The 27233-nt window shown below is 43.4% G+C and overlaps 1 protein-coding gene across 2 annotated transcripts in view; it reads left to right on the top strand.

The window, feature by feature from the left end:
- Window positions 1–27233, top strand: part of sema5ba (sema domain, seven thrombospondin repeats (type 1 and type 1-like), transmembrane domain (TM) and short cytoplasmic domain, (semaphorin) 5Ba) — a 539592-nt gene that overhangs the window by 467276 nt on the left and 45083 nt on the right. For both annotated transcript variants that reach the window (XM_072260941.1, XM_072260942.1), the window contains one exon: window positions 5877–6024. In XM_072260941.1, coding sequence (XP_072117042.1) covers window positions 5877–6024 — 148 coding nt within the window. The remainder of the gene's footprint in view (window positions 1–5876; window positions 6025–27233) is intronic.

Genomic DNA, 27233 nt, shown 5'->3' with positions numbered 1-27233 from the left:
TAGCACGTGCTTTGTGGCTCGGTACCGGTCTGCAGCCCGCTGGTTGGGGACCGCTGATTTAGACCATAAGCCCAAAAGACATAGGAGCAAGATTAGGCCATCTGGCCCATCCAGTCTGCTCCGCCATTCAATCATGGACGATCCTTTTTTCTCCTCCTCAACCCCAGTTCCCGGTTTTCTCCCAGTAATAACCTTTGATGCCATGTCCAATCAAGAACCTCTCAACCTCTTCCCTAAATACACCCAATGACCTGGCCTCCACAGCTGCATGTGGCAACAAATTCCACAATTTCACCATCCTTTGGTTAAAGAAATTTCTCCACCTCTCTGTTTATCCTAAGGGTGTGCCCTGCTGTCCTAGACTCTCCCACCATGGGAAACAGCCTTTCCACATCTTCTCTGTCTAGGCCTTTCAACATTTGAAAGGTTTCAATGAGATCCCCCATCATCCTTCTGAACTCTAGCGAGTACAGACCCAGAGCCATCAAATGTTCCTTGTATGATAACCCTTTCACTCCTGAAATCATCCTTGTAAACCTCCTCTGGACCCTTTCCCATGCCAGCACATCTTTCTAAGGTGAGGGGCCCAAAACTGTTCACAATACTCAAGGTGAAGCCTCAGCATCACATCCTTGCTCTTGTATTCTAGACCTCTTGAAATGAATGCTAACATGGCATTTGCCTTCCTTACCACTGACTGACCTGCAAGTTAACCTTCAGGGTGTTCTGCACAAGGACTCCCAAGTCCCTTTGCATCTCAGATTCCTGGATTTTGTCCCCATTTAGAAATTAGTCTGCACCTTTATTTCTACTACCAAAGTACATGACCATGCATTTTCCATCATTATATTTCATTTGCCACTTTCTTGCCCATTCTCCTAAACTGTCTAAGTCCTTCTGCAGCCTTCCTGTTTCCCCAACACTACCTGCCCCTCCACCAATCTTCGTATCGTTTGTGAACTTGGCAACAAAGCCATCTATTCCATTATCTAAATCATTTATATACAGCATAAAAAGAAGCTGTCCCAACACCAACCCCTGCAAAACACCATTAGTCACTGGCAGCCAACCAGAAAAGGATCCTTTTATTCCCACTCGCTGCCTCCTGCCAATCAGCCACTGCTCTAACCATGTTCGTAACTTTCGTGTAAGGCAGAGAATGATAGGATCTTGATTGGTAAGGGGGTTAAGGATCACAGAGTGAAATTGGGAGAATGGTGTTGAAAAACAGAATCATCCATGATTGGATGGTGCTACAAACTCTATGTCCTGAATGGCCTAATTTTGCCCTCATGGAGCAGTGGCTAATTGGATATCAGAAGCTTGAGAAGACATAGCTCATTCAGGTCCACTAATTGAGCAGAAAATGTAGCAACTCATAGCAGTTTAGTGTTTGAGCAGCAGCCAGTCACCATTGGGGACTGACTGGCAAAAACAAGTTAAGGTAAGCTATGGGCAAGTGGGGGGGTCATCATTGGAGTGGTCAGAGTTAGAGTGGGGATTTTGAGGCTTTAGCTCTTCGAGGCCTCAGCAAGGAGAAGCAAAAAAATCTGTAGGTGGAATTGTGGGGAATTTCTCTCCCTCCCCACAAGTTATTGTTTTTCCTTCTTTGTATTTGCTCAGTTAGAACAGTAGAGATGCCATGCAGGATAGTAGAATGCTCCTGTTGAGGGATGTGGGAAGGCAGGGAGACCTCCAGTGTCTCTGATGTGTTCACTTGCGAGAATTGGATTACGCACGGGGGAGGGGTGGTTAAAATAGAGTTTCAGGGGGATGGCAACCAGAGTGCCAGAACAGATAGTGGGAGGTTGAGGAGCCAGATGTTAAGACCTCAGACAAAATCAGGAATCAAAAGATTGAGCATGAAGCAACTAATGTTCTGAGCTGTGTATATTTCAATGCAGGAAATATTGTAGGAAAGGCAGATGAGCTTAGGGCATGGATCAGCACATGGAATTATGATATTTTATTGCCATTGGTGAGACTTGGTGCAGGAGGGGAAGACTGACATCTCAATGTTCTGGTGTTTTAGATGCAACAGAGTGGGAGGGATAAGGGGTGTAGGGGTGGTTTTGCTAGTCAGGGAAAATATCACAGCAGTGCTCCATCAAAACAGACTTGAAAAATCATCTATTGAGGCTTTCTGTGTGGAACTGAGGTATACGAAAGGTATGACCACATTAATGGGGCTATATTATAGACCAATAGTCCGCAGGATTTAGAGAAACAAATTTGTAAAGAGATTGCAGTCTGCTGCAATAAACATAAGATAGTTATAGTAGGTGATTTTAACTTTTTACATATTGACTGGAGCTCCCGTACTGTAAAAGGACTAGATGGAATAGAGTTTGTCAAATGTGTTCACAAAAATTTCCTTAATCATATTGTAGAAGTCCGGACGAGAGAGTGTGCAATACTTTATGTTCTGTAAGGGAATGCAAAAAGGCAGGAGACAGAAGTTTGTATATGGGAATGCTTTGCATCCAGTGATTACAATGCCATAATTTTCAATGTAAATGTGCAAAAAGATAGGTCTGGTCCATGGTTGAGATTCTAAATTGGAGAACAGCCAATTTTAATGGTATCACAAATGGCAAGTTGGATTGGGACAGTTCGTTTTCTGGCAAAGATGTACATGTCTTCAGAAATGAAATTTTGAGAGTGCAAAGCTTGTATGTGCCTGTCAGAATAAAAGGTAAAGATAACAGGTGTAAGGAATCTTGGTGTTCAAGAGATATTGATGCCCCAGTTAACAGAGAAAACGAAGGTGCATAGCAGGTATAGGCAGATTGGAACCAATGAGGTAATTAGGGAGTTCCAGAAATAAGACCATAAGACATGGGAGCAGAATTAAGCCATTCAGCCCATCGAGTCTGCTCCACCATTCCATCATGGCTAATCCCAGATCCAACTCAACCTATCGTTCACTGTGTAAGACCTACCTTGGTTGGTCCTACCGAATTGGAACACCTTATACTTGCCTGCATTAAATTCCATCTGCCATTTTTTCAGTCCATTTTTCCAGCTGGTCCAGGTCCCACTGCAAGCTCTGATAGTCTTCCTTGCTATCCACCACGCCCCCAATCTTGGTGTCATCCTCAAATTTGTTATCCACATTATCAACCAGATTGTTAACATAGGTGACATACAACAAAGGACCAGATCCCTGCAGCACACCACTAGTTACAGGCCTCCAGTCAGTGAGGCAACCTTCTACGACCATTCTCTGGCTTCTCCACAAAGCCAATGTCCAATCAAATTTACTACCTCATCCTAAATGCCGAGTGATTGTGCCTTCTTGACCAATCTCCCATGTGGGGCCTTGTCAAATGTCTTGCTAAAGTCCATGCAGACAATGTTCGCTGCCTTGCCTTCATCAACTTTACTGGTAACTTCCTCGAAAACCTCCATAAGATTGGTTAGGCACTATTTATCATGTACATTTTTATAGGATTTGCCTCATCTTCTATATTGCAAGGAATAAAGACCTGTCCAAGCCAACCTCTCCCTATAAATCCAGCCCTCTAGTCTTGGCAACATCCTTGTAAAGCGTTTCTGTGCTCTTTCCAGTTTAACCAGATCTTTCCTATTACAAGGTGACTAAGTTGTACTCCATACTCCGTGCAGCTTCACCAATGGTATATATGACTGCAACGTAATGTCCCGACTCCTAAGCTCAGTGCCCTGACCAATGAAGGCCAGCGTGCCAAACATCTTTTTTTGACCTTCCTGTCTACCTGTGATGCTGCTTCAGATTCAGATAACTTATCATACACTTGCATTAACAACCAACATAACATAAGAATGTGCTGAATGAAGCCCGCTAGTGTGACCGTGTATTCAGGTGCCAACATAACATGCCCACAATGTTCAGCAGGCCACCTACAGGCCTCTGGGTCTCCAGCAGACTCGCAGATCCCGTGCTTTGGCCATCAGGCCATGACTTCCAGACTTCCAATCTACCTTGAGCTTCAATATTTGGTATCGACCCCAAGCACCCTGAATTCCAGTCCTTTAACTCCGGACTTGTCAGTGACAGGACCCGAAACTCCAGGCCTTGAATTCCGTATTCCGGGTGCATTAAAGAATCCTTTATGACCTCACTGGTCTAAAATGCTTTAAAGATTGTTTTATCATCACACAGACATGGGCTAAATTAGGTGTCCAGAAAGTGGAAACCACTCTTATTAACCCAAATGATGTCGAGGTCACCACTGCTGCAGGAGCTCACCTAATCTCAGCTTCTCAGTGTATAGAACAGCACATGGGGAGTGAACCATACATTAATCTTCAGCCCTGGACTCATGATCTGCAACTACGAGATCAAATCCCAGGGCCTCTGGGGAATCTGAATTCAATTAGTTAAATGATGTGGAGGTAAAATTGAGTAAAGTAGCTATGGATTATCATTAAAACCCCACTAAGCACAGAGGAACATCTGGAGAAATTTCTGAAATGCTCGTTCGTTGCTGTCGTTACTGCATGGTCGGGAATCTTCCGGAGGGAAGGCCTCAAAACCCCGGCTTTGCCTGCTGTTGGCGACCGAGATTGAGGTCGAATCGTTCGGACAGAGATGGTGCTCAGTACTCGGTGTCGGAGGCTGATCAGAGCTTGAGGTTTTCGGATGACTCTGAGACGGATTGTGGTCGGGCATGGCGGGGAGAGTTTTTCTTCCTTCTCCCGTCTGCGTGAGATGTGGGACATTTGAGAGGCTTTGAACTTTTACTGTGCTCATGGACTTCTTCATCAAGTTATGGTATTGTTGCACTGTTGTAACTATATGTTATAATTATGTGGTTTTGTCAGTTTTTTCAGTCTTGGTCTGTCCTGTGTTTTGTGGTATCACACCGGAGGAAATATTGTATCATTTCTTAATGCATGCATTACTAAGTGACAATAAAAGAGGACTGCGTGTCTTCATAATCTAATATATTAGTGTTCTTCAGAGAAGAAAGTCTGCAATCTTCCCATGGATATGTGAGACAATGCAGAATGGGATCGTGTCTACACCATCCTCTGAAGTTTATTTTATTTTATTTAAGGATACAGCAGAAACAGGCCTTTCCAGCCCAACACTCCTGCACCAGCCATTACATTCATGTGAATAATTAACCTACTAACCTGTATGTCTTTGGAATGTGGGAGGAAACCAGAGCACCCAGAGGAAACCCATGCAGTCACAGGGAGAACGTACAGATGGTGGAAGTGAACATGGTTTGCTGGCACCAGTAGCTTTATGCTCTCTGGAAATGGTCCAGAGAGATAGTTTGCAGGACCATAAATGCAGTGTTGCTGTGGAGTCATAGTCTGAATCATTTTTTATCACTTACTCCCATGACATGAGATTTGTTCTTTTGTGGCAAAGGCATAAAATCACTATAAATTACAAAATAAATAAATAGTGCAAAAAAAAAGGAATATGGGTTCATGGACCATTGTAAAATCTGATGGCTGAGGGAAAGAAGCTGTGCGTCTTCAGGCTCCTGTACCTCCTCCCTGATGGTAATAAGGAGATAGGGCAGAAATGGCTAATACGAAGGGGCATAATTTTTAAGGTGGTTGGAGGAAAATATAAGGGGTGGGGTGCCAGAGACTAGTTTTTATGCAGAGTGGTGAGTACGTGAAATGCCCTGCCAGGGGTAGTTGTACAGGCAGATATTTTAGGGCATTTAAAAAACTTATGGAGGAAAGGTTAGATTGCTCTTAGAGTAGGTTAAAAGTTCAGCACGACATCATGGGCCAAAGGGCCTGTACTGTGCGGTAATATCCCATGTTCCAAACTAAATTAGAGGCTAAGCCATTGTTAGGATCCATGAGATTTATGGGAACCAAGGTTTAAAAATGCAATTTGTAAAATCAGTCTCCTTCCTTTTCAGGTTTTGCAATGAGAACACTGCCTGTCCGTCGCCCATCTTCTGGTCCATTTGGGGCCCCTGGACCAAGTGCAGTGCTGACTGTGGTGGAGGGATGCACCTGAGACAGAGGACCTGCCAAAATGGGAATACCTGCCCAGGTTGTGCAGTGGTATGTAGCAAGCACCTCCTCAGTGGAAAGTGTTCAATCCATCATTGTCTAGCCACGTCCTCACCAATCCCATCTCCTGAATTGTCAGAGCTGCCACCTCAGCTGTTGGGACAATAGTCTACAGAAAGCAAGGCCGTAGACTGGGTGCCAGGAGTAGCCAGCAAGAAAATGGACTAAGATATTGGTTGAGGAAGTAAAATCACCATCTCGCTAGGAACTTTCAACATGTCCAATTGCTCTAATAGAAACATAGAAAACCTACAGCACAATACTGGCCCTTCGGCCCACAAAGTTGTGCCGAACATGTCCCTACCTTAGAAATTACTAGGGTTACCCATAGCCCTCTATTTTTCTAAGCTCTATGCACCTACCCAGAAGTCTCTTAAAAGACCCGATCGTATCTGCCTCCACCACCGTTGCTGGCAGCCCATTCCATGCACTCACCACTCTCTGAGTAAAAAACTTACCCCTGACATCTCCTCTGTACCTACTCCCCAGCACCTTAAACCTGTGCCCTCTTGTGGCAGCCATTTCAGCCCTGGGAAAAAGCCTCTGACTATCCACACGATCAATGCCTCTCATCATCTTATACATCTCTATCAGGTCACCTCTCATCCTCCGTCACTCCAAGAAGAAAAGGCCGAGTTCACTCAACCTGTTTTCATAAGGCATGCTCCCCAATCCAGGCAACATCCTTGTAAATCTCCTTGGCACCCTTTCTATGGTTTCCACATCCTTCCTGTAGTGAGGCAGCCAGAACTAAAGTACATTCGAAGAGTAGTGATGTATAATCTATTTTGTAGGGCAAACTTGATGTACATTTAAGGCAGGGAATAAAAGGTTCTTGACTAGTAAGGGAGTTTAGGGTTATAAGGAGAAGATGAGAGGCATCCCCTTCTCGCAATTCCTCCGTCTCCGCCATATCTGCTCTCAGGATGAGGCTTTTCATTCCAGGATGAAGGAGATGTCCTCCTTTTTTAAAGAAAGGGGCTTCCCTTCCTCCACCATCAACTCTGCTCTCAAACGCATCTCCCCCATTTCACGCACATCTGCTCTCACTCCATCCTCCCGTCACCCCACTAGGAATAGGGTTCCCCTTGTCCTCACCTACCACCCCACCAGCCTCCGGGTCCAACATATAATCCTCCGTAACCTCCGCCACCTCAACGGGATACGGGGTCCCACCACTCAGCACATCTTTCCTCCCCCCCCCCCCCGCTTTCTGCAGGGATCGCTCCGTACGCGACTCCCTTGTCCATTCGCCCCCCCCCCCCCATCCCTCCCCACTGATCTCCCTCCTGGCGTTTATCCTTGTAAGCGGTCCTCCCTCACTACCATTCAAGGCCCCAGACCGTCCTTCCAGGTGAAGCAACACTTCACCTGTGAGTCGGCTGGGATGATATACTGTGTCCGGTGCTCCTGATATGGCCTTCTATATATTGGCAAGACCCGACGCAGACTGGGAGATCGTTTTGCTGAACACCTACACTCTGTCTGCCAGAGAAAGCAGAATCTTCCAGTGGCCACATATTTTAATTCCACGTCCCATTCCCATTCTGATATGTCTATCTACGGCCTCCTCTACTGTTAAGATGAAGCCACATTCAGGTTGGAGGAACAACACCTTATATTCCGTCTGGGTAGCCTCTAACCTGATGGCATGAACATTGACTTCTCAAACTTCCGCTAATGCCCCACCTCCCCCTCGTACCCCATCCATTATTTATTTATATACACACATTCTTTTTCTCTCTCTCCTTTTTCTCCCTCTATCGCTCTGACTATACCCCTTGCCCATCCTCTGGGTTCCCCCCCCCCCGCCTTTTCTTTCTCCCTAGGCCTTCTGTCCCATGATCCTCTCATATCCCTTTTGCCAATACCTGTCCAGCTCTTGGCTCCATCCCTGCCCCTCCTGTCTTCTCCTATCGTTTTGGATCTCCCCTTCCCCCTCCCACTTTCAAATCTCTTACTAGCTCTTCTTTCAGTTAGTCCTGATGAAGGGTCTTGGCCCGAAGCGTCAACTGTACCTCTTCCTAGAGATGCTGCCTAGCCTGCTGCGTTCACCAGCAACTTTTATGTCTGTTGCTTGAAAAAATATCTGTCATGATTGAATGGTGGAGCAGACTAAATGGGCAAATGGCCTAATTCAGCTTCTATTTCTTATGGTCTTACATCAGCAGCAAAAGGGCCTTTTGTTGTAAGAGATAAAGCATGGTAACAAGCCCTTCCAATGCCCAGTTGCACCCATGTGACCCAATAACCAATTAGCTTTTACGTCTTTGGAAGGTGGAAGGAAACCAGAACAAACCTACATGGTCACAGGGGAAAACCTAAGGACTCCTTACAGACAGTGACAGGAATTGAACTTGCGCTGTAATAGAGTTATGCCAACTGGTACAGTATGGTTGGCTGGATACCTTCCTTGTGGTGAGATGGGACATGTAAACCTATCTCCCTCTATTTTAATTTAGAACACAGAGCATTACATCACAGTACAGGCCCTGAAGCCCACCATGTTGTGTTGATCTTCTAACCTACTCTAAGAGCTCCCTCCTCCCTCCCCCTCCCCTTCTCTCTATGTCTATCTCTCTTTCTCTCTCTGTATCTCTCTCTCTGTCTCTCTTTTTCTGTCCATACACTTTCAGGAACAGGTCAGCTGTCCTATCATTGCAGTTGGCTCTTGTTTATGTTTGTTGGACAAAGACCTACACTTCTCATGGGCTTGACAATGTCTCCCCTCCCAGCTGAGAACTCTGTCTGTTTCTGGTCCAATCCCATGGAACTGTAAGAGATACCTTGACTTCCATTTCATAGGAGCTAATTATCCTTCTGCAGGCAAATCTGTGATGGATTTTTATATCCAAACCTGACCCAAAAGGTTTTAAGTTTGGAATTTTGGCCTTTATTCACCTAAAGTAAGAATGATGTGATTTAAGGAAGAAAATTCAGAGAAGTCAGGTCGCTAATCATGCCCGGAAATGCCCGGATAGTGGAGAGCACCCCTGTGGCTATCCCCCTCAACAACAAATATCTTGTTCTGGATGCTGTTGAGGGGGATGACCTAACGGGGGACGCCCATGGTGACTGGGTCTCTGGCACTGAACCTGGCGCTGTTGTGCAGGACAGAAGGAGGGAGAAGAGGAATGCGGTAGTTGTAGGGGATTCCATAGTCAGGAGAACGGACAGGAGATTCTGTGAGCCTGACAGAGATACCCGCATGGTGTGTTGCCTCCCAGATGCCAGGGTACGGGATGTCTCGGATCGGGTCCTGAATATTCTAAAGGGGGAGGGTGAGCTGCCAGTTGTCTTGGTACATGTTGGTACCAATGACATAGATAGGACAAGGGAGGAGGTCCTGAAGAGAGATTTCCAGTAGTTAGGAAGGAAGCTGAGAAACAGGACCTCCAGGGTAGTAATCTCGGGATTGCTACCTGTGCCACGTGCTAGCGAGGGCAAGAGTAGTCGGATCAGGCAGATGAATGGGTGGCTGAGAGACTGGTGTAGGGGGCAGGGCTTCAGATTCTTGGATAATTGGGATTTCTTCTGGGGGAAGTATGACCTGTTCAAAAAGGACAGGTTACACCTGAACCCGAAGGGGACCAATATCCTAGCGGGAAAGTTTAATAGAGCTGTTAGGGAGGGTTTAAACTAATTTGGCAGGGGGATGGGAACCGGAATGATAGAGCGGAGGAAGGGGAAAAACAGAAATAAATCTAAGATAGTGAGCAGTAAAGATGTCAGGAAGGACAGGCAGGTGATGGGGCAAATATGTAGCCATTGGGATGAGTTGCAGTGCAATGAAGTTGCAGTGAAATCAAAGCAAAAAGTATCAAATACTGGTTTTAAGATGTTGTACTTAAATGCACGCAGCATAAGGAATAAGATGGATGATCTTGTTGTACAGCTACAGATTGGCAGGTATGATATTGTGGCCATCACTGAGACCTGGCTAAAGGATGTATGTCTCTGGGAGCTGAACGTCCAAGGATACACGGTGTATCGGAAGGATAGGAAGGTAGGCAGAGGGGGAGGCGTGGCTTTATTGGTAAGAAATGATATTAAATCATTAGAAAGAGGTGATATAGGATCGGAAGGTGCAGAATCTTTATGGGTTGAGCTAAGAAATAGCAGGGGTAAAAGGACCCTGATGGCAGTTATTTATAGGCCTCCAAACAACTGCAGGGATGTGGACTACAAATTACAACTGGAAATAGAGAAGGCTTGTCAGAAGGGCAGTGTTATGATAATTGTGGGGGATTTTAACATGCGAGTAGATTGGGAAAATCAGGTCAGCACTGGATCTCAAGAGAGAGAATTTGTAGAATGTCTGCGAGATGGCTTTTTAGAACGGCTTGTTGTTGAGCCTACTAGGGGATCAGCTGTACTGGATTGGGTATTGTGTAATGAACCGGAGGTGATTGGAGAGATTAAGGTGAAGGAACCCCTAGGAGACAGTGATCATAACATGATTGAGTTCACTGTGAAATTAGAAAAAGAGAAGCCGAAATCTGATGTGTCGGTATTTCAGTGGAGTAAAGGAAATTACAGTGGCATGGGAGAGGAACTGGCCAAAGTTGACTGGAAAGAGACACTGGCGGGAAAGACAGCAGAGCAGCAGTGGCTGGAGTTTATGCGAGAAATGAGGAATGTGCAAGACAGGTATATTCCAAAAAAGAAGAAATTTTCGAGTGGAAAAAGGATGCAACCATGGTTGACAAGAGGAGTCAAAGCCAAAGTTAAAGCAAAAGAGAGGGCATACGAGGAAGCAAAAATTAGTGGGAAGAGAGAGGATTGGGAAGTTTTTAAAACCTTACAAAAGGAAACCAAGAAGGTCATTAAGAGAGAAAAGATTAACTGTGAAAGGAAGCTAGCAACTAATATCGAAGAGGATACTAAAAGCTTTTTCAAGTATATAAAGAGTAAAAGACAGGTGAGAGTAGATATAGGACTGATAGAAAATGATGCTGGAGAAATTGTAATGGGAGATGAGGAGATGGCAGAGGAACCAAACAAGTATTTTGCATCAGTCTTCACTGAGGAAGACAGCAGTATACCGGACACTCAAGGGTGGCAGGGAAGAGAAATGTGTGCAGTCACAACTACGACAGAGAAAGTACTCAGGAAGCTGAATAGGCTAAAGGTAGATAAATCTCCTGGACCAGATGGAATGCACCCTCGTGTTCTGGAGGAAGTAGCTGTGGAGATTGCGGAGGCATTAGCGATGATCTTTCAAAAGTCGATAGATTCTGGCATGGTTCCGGAGGACTGGAAGATTGCAAATGTCACTCCGCTACTTAAGAAGGGGGCAAGGAAGCAAAAAGGAAATTATAGACCTGTTAGCTTGACATCAGTGGTTGGGAAGTTGTTGGAGTCGATTGTCAAGGATGAGGTTACAGAGTACCTGGAGGCATATGACAAGATAGGCAGAACTCAGCATGGATTCCTTAAAGGGAAATCCTGCCTGACAAACCTATTACAATTTTTTGAGCAAATTACCAGTACGCTAGACAAGGGAGATGTAGTGGATGTTGTATATTTGGATTTTCAGAAGGCCTTTGATAAGGCGCCACACATGAGGCTACTTAACAAGATAAGAGCCCATGGAATTACAGGAAAGTTACATACGTGGATAGAGCGTTGGCTGATTGGCAGGAAACAGAGAGTGGAAATAAAGGGATCCTGTTTTGGTTGGCTGCCGGTTACCAGTGGTGTTCCGCAGGGATCAGTGTTGGGGCCGCTTCTTTTTACATTGTACCTCAACGATTTAGATTATGGAATAGATGGCTTTGTGGCTAAGTTTGCTGACGATACGAAGATAGGTAGTGCTGAGGAAACGGAGAGTCTGCAGAGAGACTTGGATAGATTGGAAGAATGGGCAGAGAAGTGGCAAATGAAGTACAATGTTGGAAAGTGTATGGTTATTCACTTTGGCAGAAAAAATAAACGGGCAGACTATTATTTAAATAGGGAAAGAATTCAAAGTTCTGAGATGCAACGGGACTTGGGAGTCCTCGTACAGGATACCCTTAAAGTTAACCTCCAGGTTGAATCAGTAGTGAAGAAGGCGAATGCAATGTTGGCATTCATTTCTAGAGGAATAGAGTATAGGAGCAGGGATGTGATATTGAGGCTCTATAAGGCGCTGGTGAGACCTCACTTGGAGTACTGTGGGTAGTTTTGGTCTCCTTATTTAAGAAAGGATGTTCTGACGTTGGAGAGGGTACAGAGAAGACTCACTAGAATGATTCCGGGAATGAGAGGGTTAACATATGAGGAACGTTTGTCCGCTCTTGGACTGTATTCCTTGGAGTTTAGAAGAATGAGGGGAGACCTCTTAGAAACATTTCAAATGTTGAAAGGCATGGACACAGTGGATGTGGCAAAGTTGTTTCCCATGATGGGGGAGTCTAGTACGAGAAGGCATGACTTAAGGATTGAAGGGCGCTCATTCAGAACAGAAATGTGAAGAAATTTTTTTAGTCAGAGGGTGGTGAATCTATGGAATTTGTTGCCAGCAGTGGAGGCCAAGACATTGGGTGTATTTAAGGCAGAGATTGATAGGTATCTGAGTAGCCAGGGCATCAAAGGTTATGGTGAGAAGGCAGGGGAGTGGGACTAAATAGGAGAAAATGGATCAGCTCATGATAAAAATGGCGGAGCAGACTGGATGGGCCAAATAGCCTACTTCTGCTCCTTTGTCTTATGGTCTAATCAGGTGGGGATGTCTATAATGAATCCACACTTCTGTTCTGGGAAATGTGTAATAAACCCCAGAAAGCAAAAGTGAAAGGATCTTTGAAGGAAGTGCTGGCAGAATTCCAAAAATACATCCATTATAAAAATGTGCTGGATTGGATAGTAAAGGTTAGTGATGTTTTCTGGGAGAAGAGAAATTGATAAAACAGGGAGTCATTCTGGAATATTTTTCCCAAGATCTTTGCTAAACCTGTTTTGGCTTTTACATTTAAGGTAACTGGAATGCTTTTACACACAGATCACCTGTAAGAAAGATTTTTTTTTCACCTACATTCTTTTTAAAATAGCACACAGAAACCCCTGCAGGAACTCAGCAGGTCTTGCAGCATCAGTGGAAATGAATAAACAATTGATGTCTTGGGCTGAGACCCTTCTTCGGAAACCCTCTTTTTAAAAACTTATTTATAGAGCAGTATGAATTCTCAGTACAATATATTTGCAAATGAGAAGGAAACAGAATGTTGTTTTAAAAGAATAAAGAGGTTTTTGGGAGGGCATGATGCAAATTATATGTTATACAATAAAATCTCATATCTATATGTACAACTTAATCACCTTTTGACTTGAATCTTACACTTGATTTTTCCCATAATAATCCAAAACTCAGAAACAACAACTGTTTGAAATCAAACATGAAATGGACTAGGTTAGAAACGGAGTGACATTCAGTTGGATCTTGTTTATAATTGTTGGACAAAGACCTACACATTCATTTTCAGATCTATTGATCACACATACACTCAGTGGCCACTTAATTAGATACACGTATACACCTGCTCGTTAATGAAAATATCTAATCAGCCAATCATGTGGCAGAAACTCAGTGCATAAAAGCGTACAGACATGGTCAAGAGCTTCAGCTGTTGTTCAGGCCAAACATCAGAATGAGGAAGAAAAGTGACTTTGGTTGTTGGTTCCAGATGGGCTGGTTTGAGTATCTCAGAAACTGTTGATCTCCTGGGATTTTCACACACAACAATCTCTAGAGTTTGCAGAGAGTGGTGCAAAAAAGAAAAAATAACATCCAGTGAGCTGCAGTTCAGTGGTTGAAAATGCTTTGTTCATGAGAGAGGTCGGAAGAAAAAACTGGTTCAAGCTGACAGGAAGGTAACGGTAACTCAAGTAACCATGCATTACAACAGTGGTGTGCAGAAGAGCATCTCTGAATGCACACGTTAATCCTTGAAGTGGATGGGCTACAGCGAACACACACCCTGTACTGGAGGTACCTAATAAAGTGGCCATTGTGTGTACCTCAAAACATACAGTGAAAAAAGTCATTTACTTTGGCAACCCATGCACCCAAGGGTGTGCTGTGGGTAACCTGAAAGTGTCGCACAAATTCTGGCACCTGCCTAGCGCACACACTCATCTGTTCATGAGCCAATCATAGAGAGAAAGAAAATAGTTTATGTGTTTGTCCTTTCATCAGAACTGGAAATAGATAATAAAGCAAGTGGCTTTTGGAAGAGTAGAGCAGGGCTAGTGAAAAGGTGAAGAGAAGGGAAGATCAAATGAGATGTTGCATCCAAGTGAAAAGGCAAGAGTGTAGAGAAAGTTTACAAGGATGTTGCCAGAACCTGAGGACCTGAACTACAGGGAAAGTTTGAAAAGGTTAGGACTTTATTCCCTAGAGTTTAAGAACGGTGGGAGATTTAATAGAGATATATAAAATTATAAGGGGTATAGACAGGGTAACTGTGAGCAGGCTTTTTCCACTGAATGGGTGAGAATAGAACTAGAGGTCATGGATTAAGGGTGAAAAGTGAAATGTTTAAGGGGAACATTTGGGGGGAACCTCACTCAGAGGCTGGTGAGAGTGGGAATAAACTGCCAGTGGAAGTGGTGGATGTGGGTTCGATTTCAACATTTAAGACAAATTTGGATAAATATATGGACAGGAGGGGTGTGGAGGGCTATGGTCCTTATGTGAATTGATGGAATAAGGCAGAATAATAAGTTGGCATTTACTAGGTGGACCACAGTTCCTGTTCTTGGGCTGTAGTAATCTATGGAGGAGGGTGGTAGAGGTTGTGAACAACAAAAATTGTTCTTGAGGAGTTGTGAAAATGAATAAATATCTAGAATTCAGAAAATTGTACAAAATTATGCAGACAATTTGTGGACTATGTCCATGCCCGCTAAAAAGAGGCTAAATTAATCCCATATCCTACTTTTGGTAAGTACCTGACCAGTCAAGTTGCACCTTTTAAAGTTCACATCCAAATTCTTCTTAAATAGGCTGAGGAATTTTGCCTCCTTGAGACCTGAACCTCTCCCACTCACTGAGTGAAATAATGTTTGACAAATCCATAAGACTGTAAGATTTAGGAGCAGAAGTAGGCCATTCGGCCCATCGAGTCTGTTCTGCCATTCAGTCATGGGCTGATCTACTTCATTCAGTCATCCCCACTCCCCTGCTTTCACCCCATACCCCATAATCCCCTCTAAGTGTTGCACTAATTAACAAATCTAGCACCCCTGTTGTTGCTGCTTGGGGAAATTCTTTCTCTCATCATTTCTTGAAAAACTTTAAATCATATTTGTCTAATTGTCAGCAGGGAAAATCATACAGTAGCCACTTTATTAGGGTTTAGGAGTGGGACCCATATGGTCTTCTGCTGCTGTAACCCATCTGCATGAAGGTTTGAAGTGTTGTGCATTCAGAGATGCTCTTCTGCACACCACTGTTGTAACAGTGAGTTACTGTCTTACTGTCAGCTTGAATCAGTCTCACCATCCTCCTCTGACCTCTCTCATTAACAGGGTGTTTTCGCCCACAGAACTTCTGCTCACTGGATGTATTTTGTTCTTCACACCATTCTCTAGTCGGTTGTGTGTGAAAATCCCAGGAGATCATTAGTTTCTGAGATACTTAAAATACCCCGTACGGCACCAACAATCATTCCACGGTCAAAGTCACTTAGATCACGTTTCTTCCCCAATCTGATGTTTGGTCTGAACAACAGAACCTATTGTTCTTATGTGCATGCTTTTGTGCATTGAGTTACTGCCTCCTAATTGGCTGATTATCTATTTACATTAACGAGTAGGTGTACCCAATAAAGTGGCCACTGAGTCGATCAACGCTCTAATTAAATAAAAACAGGTACTAGAATTGCTGATGATCTGACATTTCTGAATTCAGCGTTGAGACACCATTGAGACGTCTTGGCATAATAATTTTCCAGTATAATTCAAATGTTCATATTCACAATAGGATTTGCCCTTCTAAACTTGCTTCTGTTTTTATTCTGGTCACATTCTATGTAAATTACTTTTTGATAGTTTTTCATTTGCCATTTTTCTTCAGTAATTGAAATGTCAAATGTTCCAAATAAAGGATTAACCAAATTTAAAAATGACTTCTTTTGCAACAATACGATTACATATATTCATTGAATTTCCCTTTGAATCTTTTCGTGCCTTCATTAGCATCTTAAATTGCAGGTATTAACAACCACAGAAAGCTTATCCTTGGATTTGATACTTGAATTTCAAATTGTATTTAATTTCTTTGAATCATACTCAAACTTAACATAATACAGAATGAGGTGATTTGATCAAAAGACCATAAGACAAAGGAGCAGAATTAGGCCATTTGGCCCGTCGATTCTGCTCCACCATTCCATCTTGGCTGATTTATTATCCCTCTCAACCCTGTTCTCCTACCTTCTCCCTGTAACCTTTGACCTCTTGAACCCATCAACCTGTGCCTTAAATATACGCATTGACTTGGCCTGCACGGCCATCTGTGGTATGAATTTCACAGATTCTCCACCTTTTAGAAAAGAAATGTTTTCCTCATCTCTGTTCTAAATGGATGTTATTCTATTCTCAGGTGTGATTTCTGGTTGTAGACTCTCCCACTGTAGGAAACATCCTCTTCATGTCCATTGTATCTAGGCCTTTCAACCTTCAATAGGTTTCAATGAGATCCCCCCCCCATTCTTTAAAACTCCAGTGAGTACAAGCCCAGAGCCATCAAACACTCCTCATATATTAACCCTTTAATTCCTTGGATCATTCTCGTGAACCTCTTCTGGACTCTCTCCAATACCAGCATATCTGAATGGTGGCTGATTAGGAAAAGGGGAGGTGCAACGAGACCTGGGTGTCATTATACACCAGTCATTGAAAGTGGGCATGCAGGTACAGCAGGCGGTGAAAAAGGCGAATGGTATGCTGGCATTTATAGCGAGAGGATTCGAGTACAGGAGCAGGGAGGTACTACTGCAGTTGTACAAGGCCTTGGTGAGACCACACCTGGAGTATTGTGTGCAGTTTTGGTCCCCTAATCTGAGGAAAGACATCCTTGCCATAGAGGGAGTACAAAGAAGGTTCACCAGATTGATTCCTGGGATGGCAGGACTTTCATATGAAGAAAGACTGGATGAACTGGGCTTGTACTCGTTGGAATTTAGAAGATTGAGGGGGGATCTGATTGAAACGTATAAGATCCTAAAGGGATTGGACAGGCTAGATGCAGGAAGATTGTTCCCGATGTTGGGGAAGTCCAGAACGAGGGGCCACAGTTTGAGGATAGAGGGGAAGCCTTTTAGGACCGAGATTAGGAAAAACTTCTTCACACAGAGAGTGGTGAATCTGTGGAATTCTCTGCCACAGGAAACAGTTGAGGCCAGTTCATTGTCTATATTTAAGAGGGAGTTAGATATGGCCCTTGTGGCTACGGGGGTCAGGGGGTATGAAGGGAAGGCTGGGGCGGGGTTCTGAGTTGGATGATCAGCCATGATCATAATAAATGGCGGTGCAGGCTCGAAGGGCCGAATGGCCTACTCCTGCACCTATTTTCTATGTTTCTATGTTTCTATATCTTTTCTTAGATAAGGGGCCCAAAACTGCTCATAGTACTCCAAGTGCAATCTGACCAATGCCTCAGCCTTACATCCTTACTTTTATATTCTAGTCCTCTTAAAATGAATGCTAACATTGCTTTTGGCTTCCTTACCACCAAATCAACCTGCAAGTTCGCATATCATGGATAAGCAACACACACAAAATGCTGGAGGAACTCAGCAGGCCAGGCAGCATCTATGGAAAAGAGTACAGTTGATGTTTCGGGCCAAGACTCTCCAGCAGGACTGGAGAAAAAACGCTGAGGAGTAGATTTAAAAGTTGGGGGGTGGGGAGAGAAACACAAGGTGATATGTGAAACCTGAAGGGTGAGGAATGAGGTAAAGAGCTGGGAAGTTGATTGGTGAAGGAGATAGAGGGCTGGAGAACTGGAGTAGGGGGAGTCTGATAGAAGGCCATGGAAGAAAGAAAAAGGGGGGAGGAGCACCAGAGGGAAGTGATGGGCAGGGCAAGGAGATAAGGTAAGAGAGAGAAAAGGAGATGGAGAATGGTGAAGGGGGGGGACTCCACATATTATGGTGTCTTTCATGAGGACTCCTCAAATCTATTTACACCTCTGATTTTTGAATTTTTCCCTGATTAGAAAATAGTCTATGTCTTTATTCCTTCTACCAAAGTGCATGACCATACACTTCTGTACACTATATTCTGTCTGCCACCTCTTTGCCCATTCTCCCAATCTGTCTAAATCTTTCTGCGGACTCCCTGTTTCCTCAACACTACCCACCATGTAAGATACATTCATATGGATAAGATACACTTATCTTTGTATCATCCACAAAATTGAAAAGAATCGGTCCCAACGCTGACCCATGTGGAACACCATTAGTCACCAGCAGCCAACCAGAACCAGCTCCCTTTATTCCCACTCTTTGCCTTCTGCCAGTCAGCCAATCCTCTATCCATGCTAGTATCTTTCCTGTAATACCACAAATTCTTATCTTGTTCAACAGCCTGTGAACCCTGAGTGGCACCCTGTCAAAGACTTCCTGAAAATCCAAGTACACAACATCCACTGATTCTCCTTTGTCTATCCTGCCTGGTATGTCCTCAAAGAATGCCAACAGATTTGCCAGGCAAGATTTCCCCTTAAGGAAATCATGTTGACTTTGGCCTATTTTAATATGTGCCTCCAAGTTCCCTGAACCCCATGGCCTATAATTTCCTTTTTTTTGCCTCCCTCCCTTACAAAGTGTGGAGTGGCATTTGCAATTTTCTATTCCTCTGAAATCATTCCAGAATCTAGTGATTTTGAAAGATCACTGCTAATACCTCCACATCTCTTTAGCAACGTATTTCAGAACCTGGGGTGTACACCATCTGGTCCAGGTTATTTTATCTATCTTCAGACCTTTCAGCTTCCCAAGCATCTTCTCCTTAGTAATAGCAGCTATGTTCACTTTTGCCCCCTGACACTCTCAAATTTCTGGCATACTGCCAGTGTCTTCTATAGTGAAGACTAAAGCAAAATACTTATTAAGTTTGTCTGCCATTCCTTTGTATTGGAAAATAATTATGCCAAGATGTCTCATTGCTGAATTCAGAAATGTCAGATTATCAGCAAATCAGAAACTGTACAGCTCAAGATTTTTGCGCGCAGTGGTCATTACAAATTAGAGGGAACATTGGAACATATGGTTATTTGAGCTACTGTTGCCTGTCTGTCAGCTTGAACAGTCTGGCCATTCTCCTCTGAGTTCTGTCATTAACAAGGCTATATTTGCATATAGAACTTCCATTCACTAGATTTTTTTTGCATCATTTTCTGTAAATTTGCACTATTGTGTGTGAAAATCCCAGGAGATCAGCATTTTCTGAGATACTCAAAACACTGATCTGAACCCAACAATCATTCCACAGTCAAAGACACTTAGATCACATTTCTTCACTATTCTGATGTTTGATCTGAACAACAGTTGAACCTCTTGGTTCATATGTGCATGCTTTCATACATGAGTTACTGCCCCTTAATTGGCTGATTACCTATTTACATTAACGAGTAGGTGTATAGGTCGGGATAAGGCCACTCTTAGGTCGGAGCAACAACACCTTATATTCCGTTTGGGTACCCTCCAACCTTTTGGCATGAACATTGATTTCTCAAACCTCCTGTGTTGCCTGCCCCCACTTCACCATTTTCCATTCCCTTGTCCCTCTCTCATGTTATTTCCCTGTACACCCATTGCCTCCCTCTGGTGCTCCTCCACCACCCCCCCACCCTTTTTTCTTTCTTCCATGGCCTTCTGTCTCTTTCACCAATCAACTTCCTAGCTCTTTACTTCATCCCTCTCCCTCCAAGTTTCACCCATTGCCTGGTGTTCCTCTCTCCCCTATTCCCACCTTTCAAATCTACTCCTCAGCTTTACTTCTCTGGTCCTGCTGAAGGGCTTCAGTCCAAAACGTCGACTGTACTTTTTTCCATAGATGCTGCCTGGCCTGCTGAGTTCCTCCAGCATTTTGTGTGTGTTGCTCATATTTCCAGCACCTGCAGATTTTCTCTTGTAGGTGTACAGGTGTACCCAATAAATTGGCCACTGAGTCTATAAGAAGAATGCAGTAGAACAGAGGGATCTAGCAATAATGGTGCATAGTTCCCTGAAGGTGGAATCTCATGTGGATAGGGTGGTGAAGAAAGCTTTTGTTATGCTGGCCTTTATAAATCAGAGCATTGAGTATAGGAGTTGGGGTGTAATGCTGAAATTGTACAAGGCTTTGGTGAGGCCAAATTTGGAGTATTGTGTACAGTTTTGGTCACCAAATTATAGGAAAGATGTCAACAAAATAGAGAGAGAGTACAGAGAAGGTTTACTAGAATGTTACCTGGGTTTCATCACCTAAGTTACAGAGAAAGATTGAACAAGTTGGGTCTTTATTCTTCGGAGTGTAGAAAGTTGAGGGGGGACTTGATAGAGGTATTTAAAATTATGAGAGGGATAGATAGAGTTGACGTGGATAGGCTTTTTTCATTGAGAATGGGGGAGATTCAAACAAGAGGACATGAGTTGAGAGTTAAAGGGCAAAAGTTTAGGGGTAACATGAGGGGTAACTTCTTTACTCAGAGAGTGGTGGCTGTGTGGAACGAGCTTCCAGCAGAAGTGGTTGAGGCAGGTTCGATGTTGTCGTTTAGAGTTAAACTGAACAGCTATATGGACAGGAAAGGAATGGAGGGTTATGGGCTGAGTGCAGGTCGGTGGGACTAGGTGAGAGTAAGAGTTCGGCACAGACTAGAAAGGCCGAGATGGCCTGTTTCCATGCTGTAATCATTATATGGTTATATGGTTATAAACACTGGGACTAAACAACAACATGTGTGCACTGAGCTTTTAAGTGGAAGTAAACCTGACTCTATTCTAAGGATGATACGCCATTCTGTTTTATAAGAAATAGCAATTCTTTTGTGCTTCACGCCCTTTGCTTCTTTGCAATTCAACAGTGAATCAATAATTTCTTCAATAAAAAACAGTATAAATAAGCAAGTTCTAAAATCTGCAGACAAGTTATCACAAATGCCATGTTGTCGACACTGTCTGCATCAGAAACTGGAGAAGGAAATGTGATTGTGTATGATCATGAAATATACTTAACCTGCCAACGGGGTAGAGGGTGACAACATCTGGTGCACAGTGTAAATTCATTTGTGCGCTTGTAGCAAAAGATGTGTGTGTGAGCACAACGTGCACACCTTAGAGGGAACATTGCTTACAACAGTGGTGTGCAGAAGAGAATCTGTATGCACAACATTTCAAACCTTAAAGAGGATGGGCTACAGCAGCTGAGGACCACATGGGTTCCTCTCCTGTCCCTAATGAAATCCTATTGTATGTATTTTCCCTGCTGACAGTTAGACAATTATGTCTAGAAAAGCTGAAAGAAAGAGCTTCCCTGAGCAGTAACAACAGGAGATAGTAGTAATAGATTTGTAAATTAGAGGGGATTTAACAAACATTATCTCACTCAGTGGGAGAGGTTCAGGCCTTAAGAAGGCAAAAACCCTCAGCCTATTTGAGAAGTATTTGGATGTGAATTCTAAAAGGTGTAACTTGATTGGTCAGGTATAGACCAAACCTAGGATATGGGATAACGGGTTCCCTGATGACTATATCTGCAGGAAGTGCACCCAATTTCAGCCCCTGACTGACAAGGTTAAGGAACTGGAGCTGGAGCTGGATGCACACAGGACCATCAGGGAGGCAGAAAACCTTGTAGATGAGACTTTAACTGAGGTGGCCACAGCCAATGTGCGGGCTTCAGATAGTAGATGGGTGACCAGCAGGAGAAGTAAGGGTATAAACAGTTAGTGCAGGGTTCCCCTGTGGCCATTCACTTTCCATCTGCTAGCCTATCAGGACATGGCAACAGCAGCCAGACAATGGTATAGTGGCCAGCTCTGAGCTTCAGCAGGGAAGAATAAAGTTAGGTAAAGTCAAGTGATAAGAGACTCAGTAGTCTGAGGAACAGACATGAGACTTTGTGGTCCAAAAGAGACGCCAGGATGGTGTGTTGCCTCCCAGGTGCTAGGGTCAAGGATGTCTCAGAATGTTCTCAAGAGGGAGGGTGAGCAGCCAGAGATCATGGTGCACGTTGGCACCAATGACATAGGTAGAAAGGGGGAAAAGGTCCTGTGCAGTGAGAATCGGGAGTTAGGGAAGAGGCTGAAGAGCAGGATCTCCAAGGTAGTAATCTCCAAATTACTCTCAGTGCCATGTACTAGTCAGAGTAGGGATAGGATGAATGGGTGGCTGTGAATTGGTGTAGGGTTCAGGTTTCTGGATCATTGGGATCTCTTTTGGGGAAGGTATGACCTGTATAAAAAGACGAGTTACTCCTGAAATCGAGGGGGACCAATATCCTTGCGGGCAGATTTTCTAGAGCTGTTGGGGAGGGTTTAATCTAAATTGGGAGATGGTTGGAAACCAGAGTGATAGGGCTGAGGATGGGGCAGTTGGTATACAAGTAAGATGCAGTGAGACTGAGGAAAGACAGGCAGATGATAGGGCAAGGTTGCAGTTAGTGGGATAAATTGAAGTATAACATGGAGGCAAATCAAAAAGTGTGATGAATACAAGAAAAGGTGTTATATTTGAATGTATGCAGTATACGGGATAAGGTAGATGTTCTTGTAGTGCTGTTTGAGATTGGTACGTATGACATGGGCATCACTGAGTCAAGGCTGAAAGAAGATCACAGTTCGGTGCTTATCATCTAAAGATACACATTGTATTGAAAGAACAGGCAGGTATTCAGAGGGGGTGAGGTGGCTTTGTTGGTAAAAAAATGGAAACAAAATTGTTAGAAAGAGGTGATGAAGGATCAGAAGATGTATATACCTTATTCAAAAAAATGTATGGGTAAAAAGACTGATGGGAGTTATATACAAACCAGCATGTTTGTATATACATTTTTGTAATCACATGTTTGTAATCACATTGGGAGATAGAAAAAGGCAATATATTACGGTAGTCATGGGAATTTCAATATACAGGTATAAGGGAAAATCAGGTTGGTGCTGGAACCCAATAGATGGAATTTATAGAATACCTAGCATGTAGAGATTTTTTTTAATGCCAGCTTGCATTTGAACCCATTACGGGAAAGACAATTTTGGATTGGGTGTTGTGTAATGAACCATATTTGATTTGGGAGCTTAACATAAAGGAAGCCTTCGAAGGCACTGCTCATAATATAATAGAATTCACTCTGAAGTTTGAGAGGGTTAAGTTAAAGTCAGATATATCAGTATTACAGTGGAGTAAATGGAATTACAGAGGCATGGGAGAGGAGCTGGCCAAAGTTGATTGAAAGGGGATACGAGCAAAGATGATGGCAGAACAGGAAGAGCTGGAGTTTCTGCAGGCAATTGGGAAGGTACAGCATAGATACATTCCAAAAATGCAGAGGGAGGATGGGGCAACTGTGCCCAGCAAGGGAAGTCAAAAGCACCATAAAAGGAAAAGAGGCAGCATATAATATAACAAAAATTAGTGGGAAGTTAAGATTGGGAAGCTCTTAAAAGTCAACAGAAACTGTAAGGAGAGAAAAGATGAAATATGAAGGTAGCAAGATAATAATATAAACGAGGATAGAAGAATTTTTTCAGATATATAAAGAGTAAAAAACAGGTGGGAGTGGATATCAAACCACTGAAAAATGACCCTGGAGAGGAGGTAATGGGGTCAAAGTGCAGGATCTCCCACTCCACAGACAAGTCCCAATAGGGTCCACTACCTTTTTAAACCCGGTGCGTAAAGTTCATAAGGAACTGTCTCCAACTCACTCCACGATTTCCTACTCCATGGCTGGGTGTACAACCCTCTACAGCCAATTGTGACCCTGTATATCGGAGTACCAGGCAGTGACACAACTAGTCAGAATGCTCTGCATTATAATTTTGTGGACATTTGAAAGAGTCTTCGATGACATATTGTATCTCCTCAACTCCAAATGAAGTAAAGCTGTTGGTGCGCCTTCATCTGATTGCATCTCAATGTGTTAGGCCCAGGTTAGATCCTCTGAGATCTTTACACCCAGGAAGTTGAAACTGCTCACCCTTTCCACCACTGACCCCTCAATGAGGATTGGTATGTATTCACCTGGCTTACTCTTCCTGAAGTCCACAATCAATCCTGATCTTGCGGACATTGAGTGTGAAGTTGTTGTTGTGACACAACTCAACCAGCTGATCTATCTTACTCCTGTATGCCTCCTCATCACAATCTGAGACTTTGTCAACAACGAAAGTGTCATTGATGTATTGAAAGATGGTGTTTGCTTGAGCTAGGAAGGATGCAGGCAACATTCACAAGGATGTTGCCAGGACTGTAGATCTTGGGTTATAAGAAGCGACTGAACAATCTGGGACTGCTTTTACTGGAGTGTAGGAGTCTGAGGGGTGACCGTATAGAGATTTATGAAATCATGGTTGCTGAACAGATGATGTAGCATGAGAGATGAATGAAGGATCTGCTTTGGTTGGAGGGTTAGCAGAATGTCACGTGTTCTGGCTACTTCACCAATGTGCAGATTCACATGTGTTTAGTATTTCCTTCAACTGTGTTGTTATTCAGCCCACAAAGCATAATCCAATTTGTATGTTTTGTCCCTGAGCTGGATAGGCAACTCTAGTATGCTTGAAAAAAATCAGAATGTAATTGAAATCATGTTTCACACCTTCTAATCAATTGTATTTTGAATAGTCTGGAATGTTTGCTTTCAGAGAAATGATGGGCAATTATGTTAATTATCCAATATGGGTTTAAAAGTTATAATTACAATGAATATTCTGATATGACTGAATTATGATTAAAATCCTCTTGGTTTTGGAAATATCAATGGAGGAGAATATTGATAGTGCAGAGTGGTTTGTTTCTGTGTTGGGGAAGGAAGATAGAGAGATAGAGTCATAGAGCAACGCAGCACAATATAGGCCCTCAAGCTAAGCTGACCATATTGCCCACCCAGTTGGTCCCTATTTCCTGTGACTTGCCCTTCCTGTATGAACAGTCTACAAGACAAGTATTGACATGGAGGGGAGGCTGGTTTTTGTAATGTGCTGAGCTGTGTCCTTCTTAATTTCTTACATCACTTGGTTCTTTGCTGAATCCTGCAAAGAAAGATTACAGCTTCAAAGATTCAAATGTTTTAAGTTTAATTTTATTGTCAAAGTATGCATGTACAATACAGCTCAGATATTCGTCTTCTCCAGATAGCCATGAAATACAGAAAAAAATATGGTGGTTGTTGAAAGAAGGGGCATCACTCCCCCCCCACATGAAAAAGAAAAAGAATCAAAACGCACAAACACCAAACCCCTCACCTCTCCCTCGCACAAAAACTAACAGATTGCCCACATGGAAAACAATGGCTAGAACTTCAAATCCCAAATTTCAAACCCTGTTCCTGAGAAAAAAACAGCAATAATAACAGCAAACCTCCAACACCTTCCCTCTCAGAAAAAAACAGCAATAATAACATCAAACCTCCAACACCCTCCCTCACAGAAAAAAGCAGCAACAATAACATCAAACCTCCAGCACCCTCCCTCACGCACAAATCTAACAGGTTGCCCACACAGTAAAACACCAATAAGAATGTCGGATTCCAAATCCCCAACTCCTCCCTCACACAAAAACTAACATATCATCACCCGCCAATTGGCAACAAGAAAGAAACACCGAAAACTGAAGGAGAACAATTTAAACGACAGTCTAATTATCACATAAAGCTCAGAATTTTAAAAACATCTTCCCATCAGCATCAAGGAGTGTGGTCACACGAACTAGGTCCTTCTGTGATGAGCAACCCCCACACTGGGTCTGAACGCCGCTGACTGGCTACCAACCTCTGGGGCAATTAGGAGATATCTTGCAGAGGTTTTTAAGCTGGTGTGCATAATGGCAAATGTTAATGTGGAATACAGGATATGTACAATAACTTCCAAATTTAAAGCATCTGAGTCTTGTCTTTTGACAGGTTTACAGTGGGCTTTTATGGACTAGCAAGAACATATAAAGTCTGATGTGCAATTATAAAGCAGCTTTCTTCTTTAATTAATATATTCGCTTCTTTTGGCATAAGGGTAGTAAGAAAACCCATTACAAGTTAATGAGAGAGGATGGGCTAAGAGTTCAATCAATAGCCCATCAAATTCTGCAGCCTTCAGTCTTGAGGCGCTCCTTTTAGTCTATCAACCTTCGGTGCATAAAGCTTCTGCAGTGGAAAAGAGCTCAGCTTTCCTGCTGTCTCAGAGATGTTGACTTAGAATTATATGAGCAAAGATTATTTTTATTTGTCATATCTATATTGAAACATCAAAATATACATGGAAACACACACAAAATGCTGGAGGAACTCAGCAGGCCAGGCAGCATCTATGGAAAAGAGTACAGTGGATGTTTTGGCCCGAAACCCTTCGGCAGGACTGGAAAAGTAAAGATGAGTAGAGTTAAAAGGTGGAGCGAGAGGAGGGAGAAACACAAGGTGATAGGTGAAACTGGAAGGGGGAGGGGTGAAGTAAAGAGCTGGGAAGTTGGTTGGTGAAAGAGATTCAGGGCTGGAGAAGGGGAAAGCTGATAGGAGAGGACAGAAGGCCATAGAAGAAAGAGAAGGGGGGAGGAGCACCAGAGGGAGGTGATGGGCAGGTAAGGAGATAAGGTGAGAGGGAAGTGGGAATGGGGAATGGTGAAGGAGAAGGAGCCATTACAAGAAGTTCGAGAAATCGATGGTGTGGGATGACTGGACTAGGGAGTCGTCCCTCTCCACTGATCTCCCTCCTGGCATTTATCCTTGCAAGTTGAACAACTGTCCCTACACCTCCTCCCTCACTACCACTCAGGGCCTCAAACAGTCCTTCCAGGAGAGGTGACACGTCAATTGTGAGTCTGTTGGGTTCATCTACTATATCCAGTGTGACCTCCTGTATATTGGTGAGACATGACGTAGATTGGGAGTCCACTTCACCAAGCACCTACACTCCATCTGCCAGAAAAAGTGGGATCTCCCAGTGGCCACCCATTTTAATTTCACTTCCCATTTCCATTCCAACATGTCCAGAGTCCAGAGAATTTTGGTAAATTATCATC

The sequence above is a fragment of the Mobula birostris genome, chromosome 6 (genome assembly GCF_030028105.1).
Source record: "Mobula birostris isolate sMobBir1 chromosome 6, sMobBir1.hap1, whole genome shotgun sequence".
In the NCBI taxonomy this organism is placed as follows: domain Eukaryota; kingdom Metazoa; phylum Chordata; class Chondrichthyes; order Myliobatiformes; family Myliobatidae; genus Mobula; species Mobula birostris.
Note: the sequence above shows the minus strand (reverse complement) of the source record. Positions and strands in the feature narration are given on the sequence as shown.